At 41.3% G+C, this 26,732-nt stretch overlaps 1 protein-coding gene across 1 annotated transcript; it reads left to right on the plus strand.

Annotated features, from left to right (window-relative positions):
• Positions 1–753: 753 nt before the first annotated feature.
• Positions 754–24,465, plus strand: LOC122753278 (guanylate-binding protein 4-like). The gene is made up of 11 exons (XM_044000615.1): positions 754–860; positions 3,680–3,875; positions 7,685–7,812; positions 10,412–10,521; positions 12,476–12,672; positions 14,017–14,259; positions 15,742–16,022; positions 16,783–16,995; positions 17,650–17,752; positions 19,318–19,511; positions 21,975–24,465. Exons 2-11 carry the CDS (start codon positions 3,686–3,688, stop codon positions 22,194–22,196), a joined length of 1,881 nt encoding a protein of 626 aa, XP_043856550.1. The 5' UTR covers positions 754–860; positions 3,680–3,685; the 3' UTR covers positions 22,197–24,465.
• The last annotated feature ends 2,267 nt before the right edge of the window (positions 24,466–26,732 follow it).

Raw genomic sequence — 26,732 nt, forward strand, 5'->3', positions numbered from 1 at the left:
CTAAAAATGGCTATGAAAGGTACCTGCTAGATCTCATTTCTATTTTTTTCTTCTCCATATCCATCTGTAGCTTATTGTAGAGTAAGGTGTAAGTTGTTGATCTAAACTAGATCTGTTCTCAGCTTTGCTACATTTCCCTTTCTCTGACTGTTCAAATCAGCACAGAAGACTTTATGGGTGGCTGGCACATAATAAGTGATTAATGACTGTCTAATGCCATTACATTCTCCAGTTCATTTTATAGGTGAGGAAACTGAGGCAAACAGGGTGATGTGACTTGACAAGGGTCACACAGTGGGCGTTTGAGGCCAGATTTGAACTCAGGAAGATAAATCTTGCTGACTTCAGACCTGGCTCTCTACCCACAACTCCACCTAGCTACTCTTGGTCTGTTGTACATGGAAGCAGGAATTAAATTAAATGCCAGCAGAAATGATGTTTTGATGTATTAGTATTTCTTTAATACTGTGCTGACCCTGGGCTGTGTGACCCTGGGCAAGTCACAACCCCAATTGACTCATTGAAAGAAAAAATAAATAAAAAAAATAGAAAATACTTCTGTTGAAGTGCCTACAGCTGGGGAATGAGGAACTTGCCTCATTTCTCAAACACGACACCCATGCATTGGCTTTAGTCCCCATTCTAGACTTAGGGAGTTAGAAACAGCAAGAGTTGCTTTTACTTTCAATTTCTCTTGTCCCTCCCATCCTTTCTTTCTTCCTATAAATAAGAGAAGCATTTTGAAAAGCAACAGAAAGAGGAGAGGAGAAGAGAAGGAAGAGGAAATAAAGGAAGACCTGAGAGAAACAGGAAACTTGTGAGATCATTCAGGCAGTTTGTCTTGAAGTCTTGTGAAACAGGTATGGGTTATTTCAAAGTTTTCTCTTATCTTCTTAGAATACTCTAGGTGGGCTGTAGTTAGCCTGGGGACAAGTGCAGAGAGAGTGCCAGTACATTCTCTTTGGCTTGAAGTTTTGTGAAAGAGGTATGGGTTCTTTCCCAGTTTTCTCTTATCTTCTCTGCATCTTTTCCCATTAGTAAAAGTAGAGATGAAATGTTATGTGCATACAGGTAGGGGATGGGACCACTTGATTTCTTCAGGTCTCATAGATGTAGTGGAGTGAAAACAACACTAGACTTGGGTAGTAGACCTATATATACAAAATACGGATAAGGCCTGGTCCTCTGTCACTTAGGCAACCTTAGGCAGAGGAACTTATTGGAAGAGAGGATCTAGAAAGTTTGCAAAGGCCTCTGAGTCTACATTAGCCAGGAACTGTACTGCTCAGGAGCAAGGCAGTGTGAGTTCCCAGAATACTCTATATGGGCTGCAGTTGATAGCCTGGGGAGAAGTGCAGAGGGAGTGCTAGCACATCCTCTTTATCCCCAGTGCTTTATGTACCACTCTGCTCCTTCCTGGTTGGTGCATGGGCCCTGGGCAGCAGGCATGGCCTTTCCTCTGGGACCCTTGGACTCTGCGGGCTTACCAGTGCTGAGCAAGCTGATAGGAGAATGCTGGGAGGATTTCCAAGACTTCGCTCCTAACCAAATGTTGGATTCTACATGGAGAAAATGCTGTTTGAGCAAGACTTATTGTTGTCATTCATTTATGTCCGACTCTTCATGACCCCATAGGCCAGCTGTGCTTGGGATTTTCTTGGAAGATATACTGGAGTGATTTGCCATTTCCTTCTGCAGTAGAAGGATACACTGTTGTCAGCTAGTATTCACCACCAAGACAAGATAATGATGATAGATGAGGCAGCGTAGATATTGAGCTAATTTTTTAGGAGCAGTCAAAGCTAAACCCTAAAAAGAATGAGTATTGAAAACAGGAAGATGAATAACACTAGCTAGCCTCTGAATTACCCATCAAGGTTCACAAAGTGTTTTAGAGAAATTCTCTCATTGAAGTTACACAACTACCCAGGGAAGTGGGTACTTTGCCCACAGATGAGGAGCCTGAGGTCCCTGGTCACCTAGCTGGGATGGGTATCTGATAGGATATGAGCCCAGTTCCTCTGCAGTCCAGGTGCAGGCCCATATCCAACTGGCCACTTGGACTCAACAAGGCCCATGTTAGGGCATGGTTTGGCTTGTCCCTTTGCCTTGTCCTTTCCTGACCCAGAACATCCAGATGGTGGCTATTTCACATTCAAGAGCAATGGGGAAAGTCTCCCTGCACTGCTCCACAGATTGTCCACTGACAACTATAACTGATGAGGTCAGGGTTGATACAGAAGGAAGCCTGCCCTCTGGTGACAGCTGTCTTACACCAAGCTCTGGGGTGCCCCCAGGAGTAAAGAGCCACACGATGTCTACACTGGACCTACAAACCAGGCAGGAAGAATCCCTGGTGAGCTTGGGAGGCAGGCAGGGAGGATGACTGACTATCCCCAATCCTGACCTCCTCTTCTGGCTCCCAGAAAGGATTCTAGAGTTCTTTACAGCTCTATGACACCTGTAAGGGTCAAGTTCAAATGGGGCTCTGGGCCTGGGGTCTGGCTGCACCTCTGCCCAGAGCCCTCACCTGGAGGGACAGATGGTAGCCAGAGTCTCAGTCATTGTCTGAGCAGTGGTGCTTCTGGATTCCTGTCATGAGGTCAGAATTTGGAGTCCTTGTTCCCTATCTGGAAAGGGGGCAACTTCTACCATGATTCTTGGTCTGTACCTAAGATTTCTTTGGTGTAATAACTTCTAAGGGATGAAACTCCCTCTACCAATGTAGGCCTAAAACTGTTCTGCAATTTATATTCTTACAGAGCTCCACAGACCATTGGCAGGTGATGTGACTTACATAGGGTCACACAGCCAGGTTATATCAGAGACAGCATTTAATCTATGCCTTCCTGACTCCGAAATCATCTCTCTATCCACTATGCCATGAAGGCAATGATTAACAGTAGTGACATGCCATGATCAAACCACAGAGCTCTCGGGCATCCAGAAATGCAGAGGACAAAGCAGGAGTCAGGAAACAGAAATTGGGGCAGGGTGGGGGAAGGGAGGGATGGACAAAAATCACCCCAAAGTCACTGAGGTCACACTAAGAAGCTAGCACCAGGCACTAATCTCAAAGTATTTGTCCCAGACACTCTCCATATGATTCTTCCCTCACACTGATTTATTTCCATGGCCACTGTGGGCCTGAACCAACATAAGGCAAAGTGATATGATTCTTACCCCAGGTAAAAACTTCCATAGTGCAACTTTCAAAGACTGGGAATATCTTCTCTAAGTGACAGCCTTAGGGATCAAGCATGAAGAGCTGGTAAAGGCAGCTAGGTGGTGCAGTGAACAGAGTGCTGGGCCAGGAGTCAGAAAGAACTGTATTTAAGCTCAGAAACTGTCTGCCTCAGTTTCCTCATCTGTAAGAATGGAAATAATAATTATACTTAGTCTCCCAGGCCTGTCAGGGGGATAAGATAATATCTGTAGAGTGCTTGGGAACTCTTAAAGCAATACATACAAATAATTATCATTTCTATCATCACCACCACCACCATGATCATCATCATCTGCCACCATCAGTTCTGTGTTCCTGAAAATAGATTTATACAAGTGCAGAGTTTCCTCTCTTCTGCTGTTACTAATACCTCATTCACCTCAGCAGTTTCAGTTGAGGATGGCATGAATTCTGCTTCTTGGTTACTGTCTAAGGGCTCCTCTGCATTTACAGGTGACCATGGAAGCAGCAGTGCCCATGCAGGCACCCATGTGTCTGGTAGAAAACAGGAATGGAGAGCTGACAGTAAACCAGGAAGCCCTGAGGATTCTTACTTCCATTACCAATCCAGTGGTAGTGGTAGCCATTGTTGGCCTGTACCGTACTGGAAAATCCTACCTGATGAACAGGCTAGCAGGAAAGAACAAAGGTAAGTAGAGTCTTGGACCTCTGGGTGTCTATTTTTAGAACATATTGTGCCATAGGGTTGGAGTTTCTCCAAGGCATGTCTGAGACCTAATGAAGATTTAAAAGTTGGCCCCTGGTTTACTGTTGCTTTCCAGTCAATCAATAAGCATTTATTAAGTGCCTACTATGTGCTAGAAACTATGCTAAGTGCTGAAGACACAAAGAAAGGAAAATTCAATCCCTGCTCTCAAACTGCTCACAGTCTAACAAAGGAGACAACAAGCAAACAACTGTGTACAAATGAGATCTATACATGGTAAAGTGGAGACAATCATGAGAGGAAATGCACTAGCATTAAGGGATCAAGAAAAGTTTCTCCCTTAAGCTTATCTAAGAATTAAAAGAAAACATGGAAGTCAAAATGCATCGATGAGGAGGGGGAGCATTACAGGCAGGAGAGATAGGTCAGGAGATGGAGCATCCACCAAATATCTAGACTGTACCCTGTAAGGTTGTGAATTAAATTATCCCAAAGAAGACCTATGTGAACTGATGCAGAGTGAAGTGAGGAGATCCAGGACATCATTGTAATGAGTAATAGCAACATTGTAGCCATGAACAACTATGAAATATTTAGCTACTTCTAATAAATACAATGATCAGGGGTGAAATACCCCAGAATAAATATCTTCATGACATGGGGACCTGAATGCTCCAGTATTCAAAATGTCTGCATTTCTTTAAAAACTGAAGAGTGTCCCTAATTGCTATCTCCTGGCTGCTTGTCTCCTGGTGGCTGGCTATCTTACCTACTGCTAGTCTGCCTCTGCTCAGAATTATCACCCCTACTCCGCATCATGTTGGTATGAGAATGGGGTTGTCAGTTACTCCTGTGATTAACCAGAGCAGACAAATAACAAGGGATAAGTACTGATTGTTCTCATAGGACCATCAACTGAGAGCTGGGAAGGACCATAGAGGATATATGATTTAGTCTCCCTCTTTTTTATAATTGAGGAACCAGCTCCAGAGAGATGTAGTGATTTGCCCAGTATCACAAGGTAGTTAACAACACAAGCAAGATTTGAATGCCGATCCTGTTACACTGGAGTCAGGTCTTTCTGTACTGTACCACACTGTGGCTGGTATTCTGAAATATCTTTTTAATTTACTTAATTAGATGTAATATGCAAAGTGAGCACCAAACAACATTAACAAATTTACAGTTCAGGTTAGGGGTCAAGGGTGCTCCTCTTTGTATGGGTTTTGGGAGAAGGGATTTGAGCTATTTCTACAAGGTTTGATGGTAGGTGGTGAGCAAGATGGAAGTTGTGATTTGATCCTCCTCATGTCTCCTTACTTCTGCTCAGGATGCCTAACCAATTCACTGAGGCTGGATTTCCAGTCCTGGGAGGGGCAGTTGGTCAACAGTTTTGTTAGTAGCAATAAGCATTATGGGCCTCTTCTCTACAGGGAAAGAGTTGAATGCCTGAATTTCAGATTTAAGGGCCAGATTGGCAGGAGAGCCAATGGTCTTGGGTATGCTGTTATTCATAGGCCTCTCTGTCTTACTTGCCCAATGTGTCAGTCAGTCATCAAATGGTGGTGGTGGCTAACACCCCTCCAAAATGTCTCATGCTGTGTGTAAAGACCTTTCAGTGGGGCCTCCACACAGTTAGTAGGCATCCCCACACCAGCATTCCCATGTAAGGGTTCAAACCTACAGCAGCTAGGTACCTCTAGTCCTCTCACTCAAATTTAACAAATAAATGGACAAGGTTCATCAAGGTTCACCCCTGCTTTGCTAATGGCAAAGTCAGGCTAAACTTGGCCAGCCAATGACCACAGGATTATAGACCTCCAAAAACAATATTTTAAGACACTACAAACAATATGAATAAAATAAATACCAACAAACCAATATCTACCAAAAACTAAGTGAAAGGATACAGCAAAAGAAAGAAAATTTTCTCAAGGGAAAAGCATTTGGGGCTATAAGGGAGTCAAGGAGAAGTACCACCTTTCTGTAGACTTGTGGTGTGTGGGCATTCTGGACAATCCCACAAAGTAGATAAATCGCTGGGCCTAGACTGAAAAGCTAAGTTCAGTTCTGGACTTAGACAGGGACTCACAGCATAAGTCTGGGCAAGTCATTTGATCTTGATTTGATCATTTGATCAGTTTCCTCAACTGTAAAATGGATGGAACAAAAGTATCTATGTTGCAGGCTTGTTGTCACAATCAAATGAGATATTTGTGAATTGCTCAGCACAGTGCCTGGCACATAGTAGGCATTTTATAAATGCCTGTTTACTTTTGTTCTATCTCTCCATTAGAGAAAGATCACACAAGTTCATGTAAGGACAGTTTTTAGGGAACAACTCACTGAGTCAGAATAAAACTGAAGCTGGCTTCGTTCTGGGAAATCATCTCTTTTCTCTTCCTCTGTGTGTGTGTGTGTGTGTGTGTGTGTGTGTGTGTGTGTGTGTGTATGTATGTGTGTAACTGGACTGTGGTTCCTGCAGAACAGAGGATTTTACTTTCCTTGTAGATCAGCTATTTCCCAGGCAGTTCAGGTCTTAGAAAGTTTCCTGGGGACTGAGTGTAGGAGGGGCACACAGAGGTTAAATGACTTGCCCAGGGTCCCACAACTGTCATGTGTCCAGGGCTCCACTAGGAACCATTGCTTCCTTGCCCTCTACTAACACTCCCATGATGCTTTCCTCTGGGCTGCTCTTTACTCTCTATGTTCAGGTTTCTGAAGTTGGTCTAAACTTTTCGCAGCCTTGGGTGTAGCTTATACTGTTAAGAAAGGTGATATCCGGGGCAGCTAGATGGTGAAGTGGATAAAGCACTGGCCCTGGATTCAGGAGTACCTGAGTTCAAATCTGACCTGAGACACTTAACACTTACTAGCTGTGTGGCCCTGGGTAAGTCACTTAACCCCAATTGCCTGACCAAAAAAAAGAAAAAGAAAAAAAAGAAACGTGATATCCATCTCAGCAATACAATAATCCAAGACAATTCCAAAGAACTCATGATGAAAAATGCTCTCCATATCCAGAAAAAAGAACTGTGGAATCTGAATGAAGATTGAATCATACTGTTTCTACTTTTTGTTTCTTTTTTGAGTTTTTTCCCTTTTGTTCTGATTCTTCTTTCACAACATGACTAATGCAGAAATATGTTTAATGTGATTCTACATATATAACCTATATCAGACTGCTTTCTATCTTGGGCAGGGGAAGGGAAGGGAGAGAGGGAGAAAAATTTGGAATTAAAAATCTTATAAAAACAAATATTTAAAAGAACCTTTACATGTAACTAGAAAAAAAATAAAATGATATTAATATTGAGAAAAGAAAGAAAGGTGATCTCTCCAGGCACACCTGAAACTCCCATTGATCTTGTTTACCTCCTTTACCATAAATCTCACCCCATTAACCTCACAGTGCTCTGGGTGAACTGAATGCATGAATTCCTCTGTCCCTATATTGGATAATATGGGACTGGGACCCAAGCAGACCTGAGTGTGAAAGCTGCCTCAGCTGTTTACTGGCTCTGTGACTCTGGACCAGTAATTTACCTCCCTCAGTCTCAGTTTCCTCCTCTGTGAAATGGAAACAAATGAAACACCTAGTTCCCTGGATTACTGTGAAGACAGAAGGGGAGAGCACACAAAATGGGCCACATAAATGCTAACTCTGATCCTTGATCTTTCCCCACTGAGGAGCTGCCCATCTGCTCCCTTTAGCACCCCTGAGTTTGGCTGTTGCAGCCTCTAGGCTTCCTGCCTCTACTGGGTGCTCATGTCTCCTCCTTCCCTTGCAGGCTTCTCCCTGGGCTCCACTGTGCAGTCCCACACAAAGGGCATCTGGATGTGGTGTGTCCCTCACCCCAGCCAACCTGACCATTTCTTAGTTCTGCTTGACACTGAGGGCCTTGGAGATGTGGAAAAGGTAAATGGAATCAGTGACATTCTGCTCACCCCTCCCTGCATCTGCCTGACCTGAGGAGGAATGACCTCTCACCCCTGGCTGGCCTGTGTGTGGGTAACACAGCTTATCGCTAAGGAAGTCCTGTGCCACATAGCTGTGGGGAGATGAAGCTGGCTGGTCCTGGGCTGAGGCAGGGGCTCTAGCCTGCTGCCATCACTGTGAGGAAGAAGGCCCCATGTTCACATAAAGGAGCCATCACAGGGTCCTACTACTCCTAATGTATCAAGGACTTCCCCAAACTTCCAGCTGCAGAAATAGATGGGACCAAAGAGGAAGCTGACTCAAATCCCCAAGATGCACCTGGTGTTGTTTATCAGGGCAGATTGCTTATCTGGGAAGCCCATGACCTGCAGGAGGTTCCCATTTCTTTTTTCTTTTCTTTTTGTTTTTGTGGGGCAATGAGGGTTAAGTGACTTGCCCAGCGTCACACAGCTAGTAAGTGTCGTGTCTGAGGCCAAATTTGAACTTAGATCCTCCTGAATCCAGGGCCAGTGCTTTATCTACTGTGCCACCTAGCTGCCCCCCCATTTATTTAAAAATCCTCTGAAAACCCACTTCTGAACCTGCTCCTCCAGGCTTCAAATTCACCGGGGAATAAAAAAGATAAATCTACCAAGGAGCAAGGATCTGCTTGCTCCTGGGCTTAGGGGACATGTACCAAAGGCATCAATATGAGTTTGAATTCGCCCTCAGTCATGTGATATGTGACCCCGGGAAAGTCATTCGAACACTCTCTACATCAGTTTCCTTATTTATAAAATGGGGATAACAATAACACCTACATCCTAAGGATATTGTCAGGCTCAGATGACATAATCTGTGCAAAATGCTTTGCAAAACTTATACACAAATACAAAGCAATGAGCAGATGTAAGCTCTTGACAAGGTGTATATAAAAGCCAGGGAAAGTGATAATCCCATAATGCATCCCATAACATCTGATTTGTGGTTGCTTTATTTTATGTGGCTATTCTCATTCTTTAGGAGATTTGTAACTGCAAGGACCCACGCTTCCTCTATGAGTGTAAAAGAACTAAGATTTCTGGCTAGCATATAGGCACATGAAGAGAACCATCTCTATGTGTATCCATGCTTTCCTGCTGAGGCTCCACGCTCCTTAGCATTAAATTCCTTACAAGGTTTCCCTTATTCCTATCTAGGTCCACATTCATGGGTAGAATCACAAGGGGAAATTGTGAAGTCTTCAGACCAAAGGTCCTATTATCCTCCCCAAGAGGATTCAGACCATGCCAAGTCAATTCATTTTGTTGAGAGGTATTCTGAGTTAAGTTACTTGCCCAGAGTCACACAGCTAGTGTCAAGTGCCTGAGGCCAGATTTAACCTCGGGTCTTCTTAACTCCAGGACATGTGCTCTATCCACTGTGCCACCCAACTGTCCCACCAAGTCAATTGAATAAAAATTTATTGAGCAACTACTATGTGCTAGGCACTGTGCAAAATGCTGAAAACACAAGTAAGAAAAAGAAAGATAACCCCTGCCTTCTCTTAAAAATTAATCGAAGATTGCAAAGAAAGCTGAAAATGGGGGAGGGGAAATGGGGAAATTCTGTGCAGGAGCATGATAATTGCATGGAGTCAAAACCAAGCAGAACTGCTGGTAGAAAATGGAGAGTTACATGGAAAGTTCTGGGACCCATCTAAAAGAAAGCTTTGAGAGTAGTTTACTGTGGCACACTCTAGCCCTCCCGTTAGAGGGGAGAAGCAATTCAGGGAGCTGAGAAGCTATTGAGAATAAAAAATTCAGTCAACCAGCACGGTGATGAGATTTCAGGTGATCAGCTTATCCTTGGGGAGGCATGATGGGAATGATGGTCCCTGGAGTCCAAACAACTGATGGTAAACAGAGAGATTCATTGCCAAGGTCCTATTCCTTGCCATTGAAAAAATGCTTTTTAGAAGATTAAAGAAATCTCTTAGCACCATAAGATTGCTTTCATTCCATTTTCCATTGACAATTTTTTGCCTATCATTATACTACTAACCTGCCAAGAACATTTTTCCATGTTTCCAAAGTTCAGCAATGGCTGAATGAAGTCTTTTTCATACCATCCAACCTTCTTTAATAGAATCTACACCCAAAAGACAGATAGAAAAATGAGTTGTACCTTCTTATATCTGGCATCTTGTCTTGCTTATCACAGCTCTAGAATAGATGGAAACTAGAATAAATGAACATTACAGAAATGCATCTGACATGAAATCTTTCTCATATAAAAATCAAAATGCAATAAGCCTGGTGACCATTGTCCATATCTATATAGACATCCAGATAGATAGATAGGTAGGTAGGTAGATGATAGATAGATAGATAGATAGATAGATAGATAGATAGATAGATAGATAGATAGATAGAATCTTTTCAGCATAAATTCCAGGCAATGATTTAGACCACAATCTCCAGCCCAACCCTAAGGCATCAAACCTTGAACATATGAGTGTTCCTTGACTCCAGTGACACTGACCATTGACTCTAAGAGTCATAAAGTTACATGGATGAGGGTTTGAATCATAGACCTACTGACATAACCTGTTTTGTAGGATGACTCCAAGAATGACTCCTGGATCTTTGCCCTGGCCATTCTGCTCAGCAGCACTTTTGTCTACAACAGCATGAGCACCATCAACCACCAGGCTTTGGAACAGATGCAGTATCCTTTCAGAAAATCCATGACACCCTCAATTCAGGTGCTCCCTTAACAGGATAGATGATAAGCTATCCAAACTTTAGGAGCTGTCATCATGAGTTACTCTTCCCAGAAATACCCATCATTAGGTGACCAAGCTTCATGGGGTCAATGTTCCCAAACCAAATTGGCTGAGCCTTGGATGATAGTCTGGGACCAAGTCCATAACTGAAGCCTTGGTTAGACCTTGGTTGAGCTTGCCATTATATATAAGTATGCCACTTCCATGTTTAAGAATTCTGAAATCTTTGATCATTTCACCTTTCCCTCTCCCTTATCATTGCCAAGCCTCTTCTTCATCCAGTAGAATTAATTATCTCTATGCTGATGATATTCACATCTACTTTTCAGCTCTCTCTTCTCTGCTGAGCTATAGTTTCTCATCTCTAGTTGCCCATTGGCCATCTCAAACTAGAAGTCTTGTAGACAGTTCAAACTCAACATGTCCAAAACAGACTTCATTGTCTTTTCCCCAAAATCGTCACTGTTCACAACTTCTTATTGTCATGAACACCACCATCCTCCCTGTACTCTAGTCTCTCAACCTAGGTGTTATCCTCAACTTTTTACTCTCTCTCTCATTCCCTGTATACAATGTGTTACCATCTCTTATATACCCCCTTTATCCTCAGATGTTGCTACCATTCTGGCACAGGTCCTTATCACCTCACACCCACACTATTTCAACAGACTGCTGGTTGGTCTGCTGGCCTAAAGTCTATCTCCATGCCAGTCCATCCTTTATTCAGTTATGAATGTAACTTTCATAATGCACAGATTTGATGTCACTCCATCATCAACTTAATAAACTCCCGTGGATCCTATTACCCCCAGGATCAAATATAACATGTTCTGTCTGGCTTTTAAAGCCCTTTACAAACAGCCTCTTTCTTACATTTTCAATGTCCTTGTACATTGTTTCCTCCTCCTACTTTACCATCAAACCACATTGGTATTCTTGCTTTTCCTCTTACTTGACTTTCCATCTTCTCACACAGTTCCTTTTTACTGATTGCCCTTCATTCCTGGAATTCTCTCTCTCTCTCTCTCCCACTTCCTACTTCCCCTTGTTTCCTCCAAGTCTCAGTTCAAATCTCACCTTCACAAAGGGGTCTTTCCCAGTCTACTGCCTTTCCTCAGGGATTACCTGACCTTTAAACTATGTATTCATATCACTATCGACATTGATATATAGATAAAGATATAGACATATCCATAAATGTATATGCATGTAAATGCATGTATGTGTGCATAGTGTTCATAATTGTCTGCGTGTTATCTCTCCCATTAGAGTGTGAGCTCCTTGAAAGCAGGGAACATATTTTATTGTTCAGTTGTTCAGTCATGTACAACTCTTCATGACCCCATTTGGGCTTTTCTTGGCAGAAATACCAAAGTGGTCTTACCATTTTCTTCTCTGGCTCATTTTGCAGATGAGGAAACTGAGGCAAACAGGATGAAGTGACTTGCCCAGGGTTACACAACTAGTAATTGTCTGATGCCACATTTGAACTTTGGAAGATGAGTCTTTCTGATTCCAAGTCCAGTGCTCTATATACACTACCACCTTTTACTTTATTTTTATACCCAGCACTTAGAAGAGTGCCTGTTACATAGCAAGCATTTAATAAATGTTTGTTGACTGGCTGGTTCAGTATAAGAGCTTGTGTTCTAATATTATAGTAATCAGGATGAGACCTGAACAAGTTGATTGAAGAATGCCCCAAGTTGATCAGGGACTCCCCTGAAAATCTCTTACTTTCCCCTTTTACATCTGTAAGAGAAATCCCACGAGTACAGGAAGGAAGGTGGGGGAGAGAATTGCTAAGACTCACTGCAGGGAAAGGAAGATCCTACAAGTAGAACAGGGAACTGATAATGCTGGTGGGTGTTTCCTTTTCCTTATTCATAATCTTAGATATGTAACAGAGCTGACAGAGCTAATCAAGGTCAAATCCTCACCTGATGCTGAGGAAAAAGAAGACTCAGCAGCGTTTGTGGGCTTCTTTCCAGAGTTTGTGTGGACTGTGCGGGATTTCACCTTGGAGCTTGAGCTCGATGGCCTCCCCATCACCCCAGATGAGTACCTGGAAAATGCCTTAAAACTCAGCAAAGGTAATTTATTAGGAATCAGAATTGGGCACATGGATGGCCCTGGGTAGTACAGGGGGAAATGACACAGAATGTTTGTCCATTTCTTTGAAGTTGAGCTGTTTCTTCCTGAGGCTTATTCTCTTGAATCTCATGGATTGTAGAAATGGAGGCTGAAAGCTATCAAGGTTTTCATGACTTTGTTGAGGGTTGGTTAATCTCCTTTTTGTAGTTCAGAATTTCCATGCTCTAGTGACTTTTCCCAAGGGGGAATAGTCCCTGAGATAACTGCCTTTTGCCAACTTCTGTGATGGGTTTGTATCTTAGGAACTTACAAAAGGAGGGAGATGTTTCTGTATGTCCTTCAGTTAGTTGGTGAGCATGGAATATCAATGAGAGGGAATGACTTGATTTTCAGGCTTATTTCATTCAGTCCAGGGCACAGCCTTAAGGAATTATTCCTCTCTTACTAACAACATAGACCTTTTTGATAACAAGATATAGGCATGTACTTCAGAAGATATGTTGTACATCAAAAAAGAAATGGGTATTTGGAGTCAAAGGCCCTTGGATACAAATTTCAGCTCTTGCCACTTACTGGGAAAATCATTTAACATCTCTGAGCCTCAGTTTCCTCATCTGTAAAAAGTGATTGGACTCCAACATCTCTAAAAATACCCTAACTATACATCAATTAGCTGATGCAGGCAGAGGGTTTCTTTTCTGAGGAATTCTAGAAAAATATTGGCTATATCTCTCTCAGATATATCTTGCTTGTCCTAAAGATTTCTGACCATCAGATATCCCATTCAGTTCTGTCATTGTCTAGTAGTCTTTCTCCTTCTAACATGCTTTATAATGGGTTATAAATCTAAATGTACAAATCTTTTATTATAACTTATTTTCATTGTATGCTGCTAACTCGCTGATGGTATACAGGCAGGAATACTGTCACTGAAAATGTCTCAAAATCATGTTTGACAATGAGTTCCTTCTATTCCAACCAAGAAGCATTAATTAAATATCTATTCTACCTGAGGAACTATGCTAGGTGCTGGGCATATAGGGACAAACATATATTGGTCCCCTCAAAAAGGTTATGTGCTTGTGAGAGAAAACATGTAAAAGATAAGTGGATAAAAACATATAGAGAACAAATGTGGAGCAGAAGGGAGGTAGACAGGCCTAAAGAGCTACAGAGATCAGCAAAGACCTGGAAGTATAGTCAAACCAGAGGCCTGCAGAGAGGCAACAGGGAGAAGAGTCCAGGATACATGCAAACTTCAATAAAACAATTCCCAGTCTTAAGTCTCTTCATTAACTCATTGTTCTAGGGCTAACCATCATCTCTGTTTTCCTATCCCTCAGGCAAGAACCCTAAAGTTCAAATGGCCAACCTTCCAAGAGAGTGCATCAGAAATTTCTTTCCAAAACGGAAGTGTTTTATATTTGACCGTCCAACAAATAAGTCACTCTTAACCCATCTTGAAGATGTCCAAGAAAGCCAGCTGGAGCCTGCATTCAAGGATCAGATAGCTGACTTCTGCTTTTACATCTTTTCCAACACAAAGCCCAAGGCCCTTAGTGGGGGCATTATGGTCAATGGGAATCGTGAGTTTCCTTTGCCCCACTGCATACTTGATTAGGATTGGATATGTCCTTGTTTCTTTGCATATATACAAATATTTTAAAACATTTGTATTAATTTCTGTATAAGTGTGAGTTTCATTGTTCTTGTTCCCCTATCTTTCAGTTTACAAATCCCTAGGAATATTTCTTCTGAGACAGTCAGTGGTCTTTGATGGAGATTAAGTTAGATTAAATTAAATTAGAGTGTAGAGAAAGGCAATTGCCTTACTTTTCCAAAAGAGAAGCCAGTGGAGTTAGTAAATTAGAAACCAGTGACTTTGACTTCTATTTCTGACAAAATTGTAGAGCACAACATTAAGAGGATGGTTTGTGAGCACAAAGGAAAATCAGTGATTATGAAAATATAGCAGATTAAGCAAATTTCCTTGTTTGACATGGTAATTGGATTGATGTAGATCATAATAGAGTCAATTTAGCACTGTTGGATTTCAAGAGAATATTTAATAGTGTGTCATGCCATGATTATGAACAAGATAGAGATATGACATAGATAGGTAGATTCAGAACTTTTTAATGACTGGACACCCAAAATAGCCCTTAAGAGCTTCATATGAACTTGAAAATATGTTTATAATGCTGTTCTTTGGTGCTCTATACCTTTCTCAATAAGAATGAAAAAATTATAGATGATACAAACGGAATGATAATCCAAAGTACATATGGAATGGAGCTCTGAGAAACAACTAATACATTGAATGAAAGAAATGAGATACATCATCCTGGCAGGATAAACTGATTACTCTAAATGAATAATAGAAACTTATAAGAATAAATGGAATGTTCTCCATTTGGGTATAAAAATCAACTTTAGTAGAGTATAGGAGAGATGGGGATAGACAACAGTGTTTGGGGAAAAGATCTGGAGAATTTCATGGATTTCTTCATGGATTACAAGTTCAATATAAGTTGGTTATCTCCAAAGAAAAGTTATTCACAACTTCATTTTTGAGAATAAGTAAATTAATTCTTCCCCTGGCTTTATTTAACTCAAGTTAGATAACATACGGTATTCTGTGCTCAGTTCAAAGTACCATACTTTAGGAAGGATATAGACAAGATCGAACACTGCCAGAACAAGACAACTAGAATCAGTAAAAGGATGGAAGTTCAACACAAAAATGAGCTCATGGAAGAATGCTTAGATCCACTCTCTTAAACAAGAGGTCAAAATTAGGAGGAATGGGTATAATCTCCTAAGAGATTATTCTTGGTAAATAGAGTCTTCCTAATTATATAAATTGTTAAAATAAAGGAGAAGCTGCCTTGAGTTGTCATGCTCTCCCCTAAAGTCAAAATTATCTAGTTGTGATTGCAAGCCACTTGCTAAGAATATTGTCAAAGACGTCCTTGGTCAGGCAATGGTTCTATTAGATAATTAACACTTGGAACAACTTGAATTAAGGTTGCTCTTTGCCTCATCTTCTATTTCATCTCACACATCAGGGTTGGGAAGACTGCTGGAGACATATGTGAAGACAATCTCTAGTGGAGACATTCCCTGTCTGGATAATGCAGCGTTAGAATTGGCTCAGACTGAGAATTCAGCTGCTGTGCAAAAAGCTGCCAACCATTATGTAAAGCAGATGGCCCTAAAGGTAGACTTCCCAACAGAAACTCTACAGGACTTGCTAAGCTTACATACAGACTGTGAGAAAGAAGCCATCTCAATATTCATGAAGCATTCTTTCAAGGATGACTCACAAAAGTTCCAGAATGAACTGGTGGTAAGTTCTCTCAGTTTCTTATCCTTCCTCTTACGTCTCTTTTCTGAATGAAACCTAGAAACTCATCAGCCTCTTTCTAATTTGTTTTTGAGGTTGGGCCCTATATCCCCAGCCCATGAGAGAAGAGCCTGGTCTCTCCAGAGAGCCAGAGGCTTGAAAGCCTAATCTCACTTGCCATGAAAAGATGCTCCCTTGATGAAGGGATGACATCCTAGGTCTCTCAGAGTACACTGCAGTTTTTCTTGAACTTACAGACTCACTCATCTCTACACATCTCCCCACCTCAGGCCCTCTCAGATTCCTTTCTAGGAGCATCTCCTGCCAGTCCAAGGTATGCTCAGTGTTAATTAACTTTGTACTGCTTAGACCAGCACAAAGGGAGAATCATTATTAGAGGCTCTCAGGACTGGCAGGCACATGGAGGATCATTCGATGCAATCACATTTGGAGAGTGAGGTCTTTGGGTCCCAGAGAGGATAGATGACTTGTCCATGGTGAGTAGAAATTTGAAAACAGACTTCAAGTCTCCCAGCAACCAGGCCAGAGGTTGGATTTTATTCTACTCCACTATACATCTTGCAGGGAAAACAAAAGGAGGTAGACCTTTTCTCAAGAGTTTCTTTAGAATCTCATTTCCTCCACAATGAAATAGGGCAGTTTGATAGATTTTGAGGCATTATGTCAATCATCATGTGATATTTTTATTACTCTAATATTGTTTCATTTTCCCTGATTGTCTTTCTCCCCATCTCACTGGTAGCAAATCTTAGAAACCAAGAAGAATGATTTCATGTGTCAAAATGAGGAAGAATCAACCAAATATTGTCAAACTAAGCTTGAGAACCTCGCACAGACCCTGAGGGAAGCCATTTCTGAAGGCACCTTCTCTGTGCCAGGGGGTTACAAGCGCTACAGGAAAGAAAGAGAAGACATGATAAACAATTATCATCAAGTGCTCAGGAAAGGCATAAAGGTGAGGAAAAACCTAAGGGTTAGGACTGGTGACTCTTGCAAAGAGAATTCTACTGATCCCACTGGATGTCTGAGCACTGACTTTCTCCTACCAATAACCACCCAAGATGAGAATGTCTAGATACCTTTGGCTTTTTAATTCACATTTCAGCTAGAAGTTCTTTTCAGAAATCTCTTCTTCCTGCCCAGAGAATATGCTATGGGATTTAGGAAACCAAGTCATATAAGGATCATATCAGACCAGGCCTGGTCCAGGCTGACTTAATATTTCAAGTTCAAGCTTGGAATGAAATGAGATACTCAAAGCTGTGCCTCCTTGTGCCTTGGCTCTTAGTTAATCATGTCCCCAAAATGTTCTCAATGCCCTTTTTTTGTTTTTGTTTTTTTGCAGGGCAATGAGGGTTAAGTGACTTGCCCAGGGTCACACAGCTAGTAAGTGTCAAATGTCTGAGCCCAGATTTGAACTCAGGTCCTCGTGAATCCAGGGCCAGCACTTTATCCACTGCACCACCTTGCTGCCCCCTCTCAATGCCTTTTAAGAAAAAGAATAGTCTAGCCTATATAGATATTGCTCCTGTAAGAGATGATATCTCCTTCTCAACATCTGACTTGGTCTGGGGAAAATTATGTGTGTCTGTCTTGTGTGGCTGTCCAGGCAGATGAGGTCCTCCAAAGGTTTTTGCAGTCACTGGCAATGACAGAAGAATCCATCTTGAAGACAGATCAAACTCTCACCGACCAAGAGAAGGCCTTGGAAGGTACATGGAGCTGGGCTGTGATGATCTAGTCCTGCAGGGGATTTGGTAGTTTGGGCCTTCCCCAAGGGATTGGGTGTGACATGAAGATGTTCCTGAAACCCTTGGGAGACCATGACTCAAAATTCAGCAGGTTAGAAAGGACTATTCCCACAGACACTCTCAGCTCTACTCCTCGGGGTTTAATAAAAAGGGAAATTTAGAAATTTAAAATTTCTTCTTCATAGTTTGGTTTCTGAGTTCAGGAGAAAATTCATGTGTCATCCTCCTGTTCAATGCCCTTGGGGCAGGTGAAAGACAAAATGACTAAGGAAACAAAGGTTCAATCTTCTGAACAAATATTTTTATTAAGTAATGCATGGCAATTGCTACACAAACTGGGACCAAGCCTCTTCCTCAGCTTTGGCAGTGGACCCCAAATACAAAAACAGATAGACATTAAAAACAACTAATCAAATAAGAACAATTAATTAAAAGGAAACAATACAACATAATTAAAAGAAAAAACAAAAAGAATACAACACTTCTAATTAGATGAAAGATTAGGGACTTTTCAGGTTGGGAGTGAGTGAACAGATGAAATTCCCAGAAATGAGAAAAGAAGGTATTCCACTACCTCCAAATGTCTGTAAACCATCAAAGCAACATGGAAACAACTGATTGATCAGTAAGGAGGCATTTTTTTTAGATAAAAATTCTGGGTAGCTTGAGATGTACAAATGTGGGAAATATTCCTTGCATCAATCTTATGATCTCACTAGGTTTCTGGTCCACATAATCTAGGTCCTTGGTTCAGGGTCTTTAAATAGCAGGTAGAGGTGGTACCGCTTTGTAGCCATGCGGTGCTAGGTTCAAATAATACAATAATTCCCACAATTGAATAAAGTTTTCTCACAGGAAAGAATTTCCACTAAGGCCCAAGATCAAGTCAGGGAGGTTCCCCAATTCCCACAATGAAGCACTTGTTCTCTTAATCCCCTCAATTTCTTCAATCTTCAATGATTTCCTATTGCTTTTAAGATCATATGTAAACTTCCATTTTATTATAAAAAGTCCTTCATAAATTGGCCCTTTCCTACATTTTCTTGTCTTAAAATTTATTGCATGCTATGTTTCAGCAACACTGACTTACTTGCAGTTCCTCAGACACAACAAACCATCTCTGATTTCTATGCCTTTCCATTTGCTTTCTTCTATGCTCTGCTTCATACTTATTTCTTGACTCTCTTATGGAATCAGCTAAAATCTCAATTTCTTCAAAAGCCCTCTAGTTTATAAGGATGCCTTTCCACCTTCCCCATTCATATTGTCTCCCATTCATTCTTATATTTCTTGAATCTACTATATAATTATTTGGATGTTTTTTCTTGCATTAGAATATCAGCTCTTTGAGGCCAGGGATTGTTTTTAACCTCTTTTTTGGTGGTGGGGGGGGTGTGTGTTCTCTCAAGTGTTTTACACAGTGTCTGGCCCCTTATAAACACTTAATAAATGCTTGTTGACTGACAGGAGATGAAAACTAGCCTCACCTGACTTAGTCTCCTGTTGCTTTCTATTCTATCAAATAGTTGAACAACTCAGAAGAGAAGCAGCTGACAAAGAGAAGAAGTTGTTGGAACAGCAACAAATGGAAATGCAACAAAAGATGGAAGCTCATGGGAGAACTTATGAAGAAAACATCAAGCAATTGAAAAAGAAGATGGAGGAAGAAAGGATCCAGATCCTGAGAGAACAGGAAATGATGCTGGACCATAAGCTAAAGGTACAAGGAGATTGGGGACAGTAACTGTGCTCAGGAAGAAACAGGGCCCCCATGGCAGGAAAGGAATGGACAGACAAGGAAAGTAAATTTGTCTATATGTGAGTCAGCATGGGAGAGAGCAAAGGCTCTGAACTTTTAATCGTGTCTGACCCTTTCCCCTCTCCACCCTCAGTTTTCTCACCTATAAAATAAGACCAATCACATTTGCCTCACTTAGAGCATAGAATTATTGAACAGGTCAAATAATTTCTGTGTCATTCATAGAACATTCCCATAGCTCTCATCATGATTTGTCCAGGCAAGCCTGCCCAAGTTCAACTTACTCTACAGGTCCTCACCCTACGAGATGCAAAGTTCACAAGCCCCTGCCAATGTCTGTGTTGTTATAGTCAACCAGAAGATACAATTAACTCAAAGCAAAGACCTAATGCCCAGAGGCTTTTCTGCTGTGGCCCTTTTACACAAGGCAGACAACTTCCCACACAATTATCAATCTAGGTAACATCCCCCATGGATCCAATTGGGGATCCATAAATTTTTCAATTGGAATGGGCCTTTTTCTCTCCAGAAGGAGATTCTAGAACCCAAGGACCAAGCTCTTTGGAACAAAGATCCAGGGACATCCCAATTAATTTGTGCATTCAGGTTTAAGGCTATTTTTGAACTTTATGAGTAATTTGTCACTATCTCTGTTGCGATTGGCTTTGTCTTGAGGTCAGAAAATCTAGTCTTAACTTCCATTGCTCAACTTATCTCAGGTAGCATCTCTTATGAGATTTTTTTTTCTGAAAACTATACATCTCTAAGTTTAGCTCCACTTCCCACTCCCCACACCCAGTGTGGCAATCCCCAAATCCTTTGCTCTTTCATACAAAAGTAACAGTCAGTGAGCTGGTCCTAGGACCTCATTGATGGAGGTAATGGTAATGAGGATTTCCTACCAGTACAATCAGCACCACCCTGTAGGTATAGTCCTAAAGAATGCCTGAGAGCACAGAGGAAGTTAAATGACTTGTGCTGGGGACCACTAGAATGTGTCAGAGGTATGACACTTGAATCCAGGTCTTACTGACTAAAGTGTTCTTATGTCTCTGTCTCTGTCTCTCTCCTCCCCCTCTCCCTTCTTCTTTTTCTCTCTCTCCAACTGTGCCCTTCCCTTGTCCCCCCCCACCCCCAGGCCATGTTGCCTCAGAAAATGAAAGGGAGCCAAAAAGGCACAGGAGCAGTAGGCTCAGGGGACGACTATTGTGTTCTGTACCCAGTCGTATCCCTGGTCTTTTTTTATAGAAATGTGGTAGCATAGAGCTTTCCTAAGATCTGGGTTTTTAAAAAATGCCTTTGAAAACCACAAAGTGCCATGAACCTTTAAGGTCCTGCGATTAGTACTTCTAACACCATGGCACATAGAGGAAAACCTCAAAGGGAACTGGATTGGATTTGCCACTACTCCACCTTCTTTTTACTGACCCCTGTAATTCAGGTCAAAGTCTCTTTGTCCTCAACAAAAGCCCTAAAAACATCCAAGTTGTCTGAGGAGTCATAAGTTATCCTAAGGACCATGGACAGTGCAAGTTAATTCCTGGGTCCCTGGAATTTAGGTTGCTAGGATGATGCCAAGTCTCCTAGACTGAGCCAATTATACCCTCCTACCTGAACCCAGAACTGCTAGGTCCTGGGGCAAGAACATAGCCAGTGGCTTCCCTGGTTCCCTCAGAACCATTACCAATGAGCACCTGCCCAAAAAGCCAGGGATAGACTAGGCCCTGCCTAAACTCATGGAATTTGGCCAGAGTCAGCCCAAGCTAGTAATAGAAAGAGCAGATATTGATTTACATTTGTTTCAGTGTTGACCAAAGGGCTAGTCACTTTGAAGTTGATTTGAGCCCATCCTGAGTCACTCTTTTACATGTAGATATTTGGGCTACTTGATTATGAATTGAGAATAATGATGAAGATGATAGCTTGCATTTTATGTGTCACTGTAAAGTTTACAAAGCAAACATCTCAGTTTTATCCTCACAACAACCTGGGGAGTGAGGTGCTATTATAGATTAAGGAACATGACAGTAGTAAATGTCAGAGGCAGGATTCAAACTCAGATCTTCCTGACTCCAAGTCCAGCATTGTACCACCTAGAATACCCCCCTTTTAGGACCATGATTCCTATCCATTTGGCCTTATGTTCAGCTGTTATAGATTTCAGCATTGGCTCTGAGGTCTACCTTCTTTTCTTTAGGAGTGTGGAAGTACCGAGTCATTGCAGAAGTCTAACCTCTCGATAGATTTTTCACTGCCTAAGAATGTCCCTTGAGGAGAAATCCCCTGTGCCTTTTCCCCTTTTCCCCTTTTCTCATCTATTTAGGGCTCACATCTTATGCAGCAGAGAAACACAGAGGTGCCTGGTGCTTGGTGCAATGGGAACTAACCAATGTGCAATGCCGATGTGCTTTTGTCTTGTCCTAGGAACAAAAGAAGCTGATGGAGGAAGGGTTCCACGAGAAAGCTGAAGAGATGAAGAAAGAGACAGAGAACCTAGAAACAAGCATTAAGTCTGATGAAAGTGAAAATTTTTTCCAGTGGTCCCCAGTTTTAGATGCTTTTGGCACTGGATTGATGATTATGTTACCTGGTCCAGGAAAACTCATTGGGTTGGGTCTAAAGACATTGGGTCATGCTCTTCCATAATCAAATCGGCTTCAGTTTATCAAAAGAAAGTTACAGAACACAGATGTCCCACCTAAAAAGAAACTGGCACTGAGAGCTCCTTGTATGTGTGTGTGTGTGTGTGTTTCTTCTGCTTCTAATTCATCCAAGTATTAAAAAGTAAGGCTAATGATCTCCATATAAGACAAAGGAAACAGGTGAAAATTCATGCAAAGATCATCCTTCTCCTCAGTATTAGTGAGGAGAGGCATCATTCCACTAAGTGAAAGGCTTCTTTCCTTTAATGCAAATGGTCTGGATGGGAGAAAGCTGGAGTTCTCCCTTTCCTTTTGATGGCTCAGAGCATTCAGAGCTAGAAGGAGCCTGGACAGTCATGGAGTCTAACTGGCTCACTATCCACACATTTCCTTGGTGCTTCAATGGGTGGGGCAGGACTAGAAGTCAGGAAGAGCTGAGTTCAAATCTGTCATCTGAATCTCTCTGTGTCTCAGTTTCCTCATCCATAAAATGGGGGTGATAAAATCACTTGCTTCACAGGGTTGGTGTGAGGACAAAATGAGTAAAATTCTTTGGAAACCTCAAAGTGCTATGTAAAAGCTACCTATTAATAGTAGGAAACACTGAGCACAGAGACACAGTGACTTGCTCAAGGTCATACAGAAGATGGAACTTCAACTGAGCCTCTTGAATACAAATATGTTCTGACAACCATGGAGGATGAGTCCTTTGACCTCTCTTTAGAGATGACAACATAGAAATTTGTCCCTGCGCTTCTTAAATTTTTTAAAAGTTCAAGTGGAATAGTTTCTGACTTCAGAACCCCCCAATTATACTTTGAAGTAGAAATATTTCTGTGTGATCAATAGAAAGTGTTTTGAGTTTGTAGTCAGAAGACCTGAGCTCAAATGCCAACCCTGGCATTTACTGCCTGTGTGATCTTGGATAAATCACTTAACCTTCCCCAGCCTCAGTTTCCTCCACTGGAAAATAAGCAGACTGAGCTAGATGATCTTTTAGTTTTCTTCCAGCTCTAAACCCTATTTCTGTGGTGGGTATTAGGTGTCTCAGAATCATCTCTCTACTGTTGTCCAGAAGATGTTCAACGTATTGACTTTCCTAGTCCTATAAGTTGACTTTGCAAGTTGTGCCATTACAGTCTCCGAGCAAAGAGAGCTCTCTCTTAGAGAGTGCTCTTCACCAGCTTCATCACCAGCCTGAATATGTCTTTGCAACTTCAAAATCAGAGGTTCCCAAATTTTCTTGGCTCACAGAACCCTTAGCATCTCAGTGTTTTTTATAACACCCCTGGGACAAAAGGAATACTTCATTCCTGTTTATTAAATACTGTAACAAGTATTTAGTAGACATTGAAAAAATATATACATAAATGGAAAGAATTTTTAAAAATTTCATTCTTTTATTTGTTGGATTCTTTGTGACCCCATTTGGGGTTTCCTTGGTAAAGATATTGAAGTGGTTATCATTCTCTTCCCAAGTTCAGTTCACAGATGAGGAAACTGAGGCAAAAAGGGTTAAATGACTTGCCCAGGGTCACACAGGTAGTAGGTATCTGAGGCTGGATTTGAGCTCAAGTATTCCTGACTCTAGTCCCTGTGATCGGTCCAGTGAGCCACCTAGGTACCCACACTTCATTCTTAAATAACCAGAATCATTAATATGATCTGTGTGCCTGTTGGGCCCAGCACAACATCTTGAACTTTGAATCTAATTGGACACAATGCCCACCTACCCCTATTTCCTGTTCCATAGTGATTTTTGCTTAATTATTACTTTTAAACTCACCAACTGCCAAAAATTCAGCTTCACCAAGACAGGATGACATAAACAGGAACTTATTATCCTAGTCAAAAGCACAAGAGGACATATTCATCTAAAAGATTCCAAAATGTCATTGAAAGGAATGTAGCATTACCTAATGTTGAATCTATATGCTACTTCTAGGCAGTAATTAGCCTGGTATCAGACAGCTTTTGAATAGCCCTGTGTTGCCCTTAAAATTCAAACATCACATGATGTCCTGGTGAATTATCTGTGGATCCCTGGAGAGCCTTACCGTACATTCTAAGAACCATTTCTGGTTTAGCCTTCTGATTAAAAGCATAGACAATCTTATTCCTTTGCCACATGATACTCATACAGCTAATTGAAGACACTTATGTCCCCTTTAGACTTCTCTTCTCCAAGCCAAACCATCTTCATCTCTTTTGCTACATCTTTTGAATGTCTCTGTTTTATTTTTCTCCTTTTTAAAATAAAACTTCTTTATGTATTATTGTGAAATGTGTCTTTATATAAATCAGATATAGAGCCCCATAAGCTTTACATATCAAACATGTAAGAAGCATAAAGTATGAACATGAGTTCCCATGTGTATTTGAAGAGAGAAACATGTGGTCATGCATGATGTTATGAATTATAGAAATCTTGCTTTGGAGCAAGAAGACCTGAGTTCAAGTCCTACCATAAAGTTTGACCACGGATAAGTCATTTTACTTCTCAGTGTCCTAGACAACTTTCCAGGACTATAAATTACAGAGAAGATGCTGACCTCCATTTGTAAGAGGGATTTCCTTATAAATATGATCATTGTTCTAATTAAATCTTAGTCCCAGTCCCTATTTTATGGGGAGAGATAGAGAGGGAGAGGAAGAGGGAGAGGGAGAGAGATGAAGAAAAAGAACATCTTATTTCCAAAATAATAAATGCAAAATAACAATGATGGTCCTGGGCAATGTTTTTCAGGTCTGACAGGAAATAGGATTTGATGCTAGAAACCCTTCAGGCACCAGGAGAAAGCTGAAAGTCGCCCCCATCCCAAAGTTCAGCAGCCTCAGTGCCCTGTGGCAACAGGACCTCAAAAGTAAACCAGCATAACATTCCAACCATTCCAATCTGAACTTCCTTAGGCTTCATTTTACCTGGGCTTTTATCACTGTGGATCCTTTAGGACCTTATTAGACCTAAGGGATAAAGATGGTCCCCAGACTTTCTCTCTGATCAAAATGGATTCAGGGGCCTCTCCCACCAGACCTAACCTTCTGATGAATGAGTTCAGTGTTTGCTATGTCTCCAGAAGGAAAACCTCTCCATTCTCTCATAATCAACCAGAACCAGAAAATAAGATACTTTAGTGCAGGTAGATTTCAAGGAAAATTGTTTTATAACAGAAGAATGAAAAGACAAAACTATTCAAAGAGGAAACAGTAAGAAAACAAAGTTCAGGTACTGGCCAGTCTAGCAGCCCATGAGAAACAAATAGCTTGTCTATCTATCTGTCTCTCTCTTTTTTCTTTTTGCGTATTTTTTTTTGTGGACCTTGTCTCTTTACCTTTTCTTTCTCCTCCTCTCCCTTGGACAAAAGGAACCAGGAAGTAATTGTCTCCTGTTCCATCTGGGCTTTGAGTTAAGTTTCCTTTAATAGGGAGAGAGAAGAAGCAATGAGTCCAGTAACTTAGTCTCACTTAGACAAATTAGATCCCAACATCCTCCATCTCATTCCCCAAACTTTTCTTAACCATCATTACCAGAAAGAACCTGCATGTTGGTCCTGGTGGGAAAGGGCCAGAGCACAGAGGACTTCAGAGGAGAAGGAAACATGCACATCAGTCTGACTCCAGTCTATCTCCTCCATGTCTCCTATTTATCTCCTAGTGTCTGCCCAGAAGAATCCTCTCACATTGTTCCTCTTACCAGAGTTCTCCTTAATGTTCAGGTCAGTATTTTATGTTCTATGAAATCAAGATAAAAGTTCACTCAGTTGCCTCAGACAGGTCTAGAATATTAAGTCTCCCTGGACCAGAATGGCAAACTATGGTCGAGTCACAAGTGGGATATTGGTCTCAGACCAGAGATAGGTTTTTCCAAGGTACTGAAATGGGGGGGGGCATAAGTGCCAAAAGATGTTTTAAAAAACCCCCCAAAGTATAACTGGGAGAGCATCTATATCATAAGAATGTGTGACACAAAGGGGACATTTGGGTGGGTTGGTTTATGAGTAATAATATACTATAAATATATCTTTGTCTTTTCAATTATTAACCAGGAGATCATTTCTCACAAACACTAAGGGAGGTTGAAGGTTTAGTGGGTATTGTTCTATGATGTATTGAGGTATGCAGGTGAGTCACAGGTAAGGGCTCTTCAAGTACTGAAAGAGAGATGAATGCAGACCTCCCCAAAGCACTGGGGGGTTGAGGAAAACCATTGACCTGAAATGAATGACCCCAAGATTAAGGTCTCAAAGGTTATACTGGGGGTTTAAGAAAGGCTGAGAATGCTGAGAAACATGATGAAGAAGGAAGATAATATAAAGGTTGTCCTGTGGAATTTTTCTGAGGCAGTCAAATATTCCAAATTTTCAAGTGTTCTTTCCTGGAAATAAAAAGTACTCAGAAAGTCCTCCCCCATCTTAGGAACTGAATTTGAGAAGACATTAGATTCTGTATTGGGGTTTGAAAAATAAGCATTTATTCAGTTCTTACTACATGCCAGGCACTGTGGTGAAGAGCTTAGGCCCTCTCCTAGAGCTATCATGAA

Source organism: Dromiciops gliroides, chromosome 4, assembly GCF_019393635.1.
Source record: "Dromiciops gliroides isolate mDroGli1 chromosome 4, mDroGli1.pri, whole genome shotgun sequence".
NCBI classification, from domain to species: Eukaryota; Metazoa; Chordata; class Mammalia; order Microbiotheria; family Microbiotheriidae; genus Dromiciops; species Dromiciops gliroides.

What these genes read in the sequence shown, in the direction of transcription:
- LOC122753278 (XM_044000615.1), top strand. Translation starts at nt 3,686, where the DNA reads ATGGAAGCAGCAGTGCCCATGCAGGCACCCATGTGTCTGGTAGAAAAC. An exon ending in CCAAGAGAAGGCCTTGGAAG is followed by an intron (nt 17,753 to 19,317) that starts GTACATGGAGCT and finishes TCTATCAAATAG; the next exon opens with TTGAACAACTCAGAAGAGAA. An exon ending in TGCTGGACCATAAGCTAAAG is followed by an intron (nt 19,512 to 21,974) that starts GTACAAGGAGAT and finishes GTCTTGTCCTAG; the next exon opens with GAACAAAAGAAGCTGATGGA.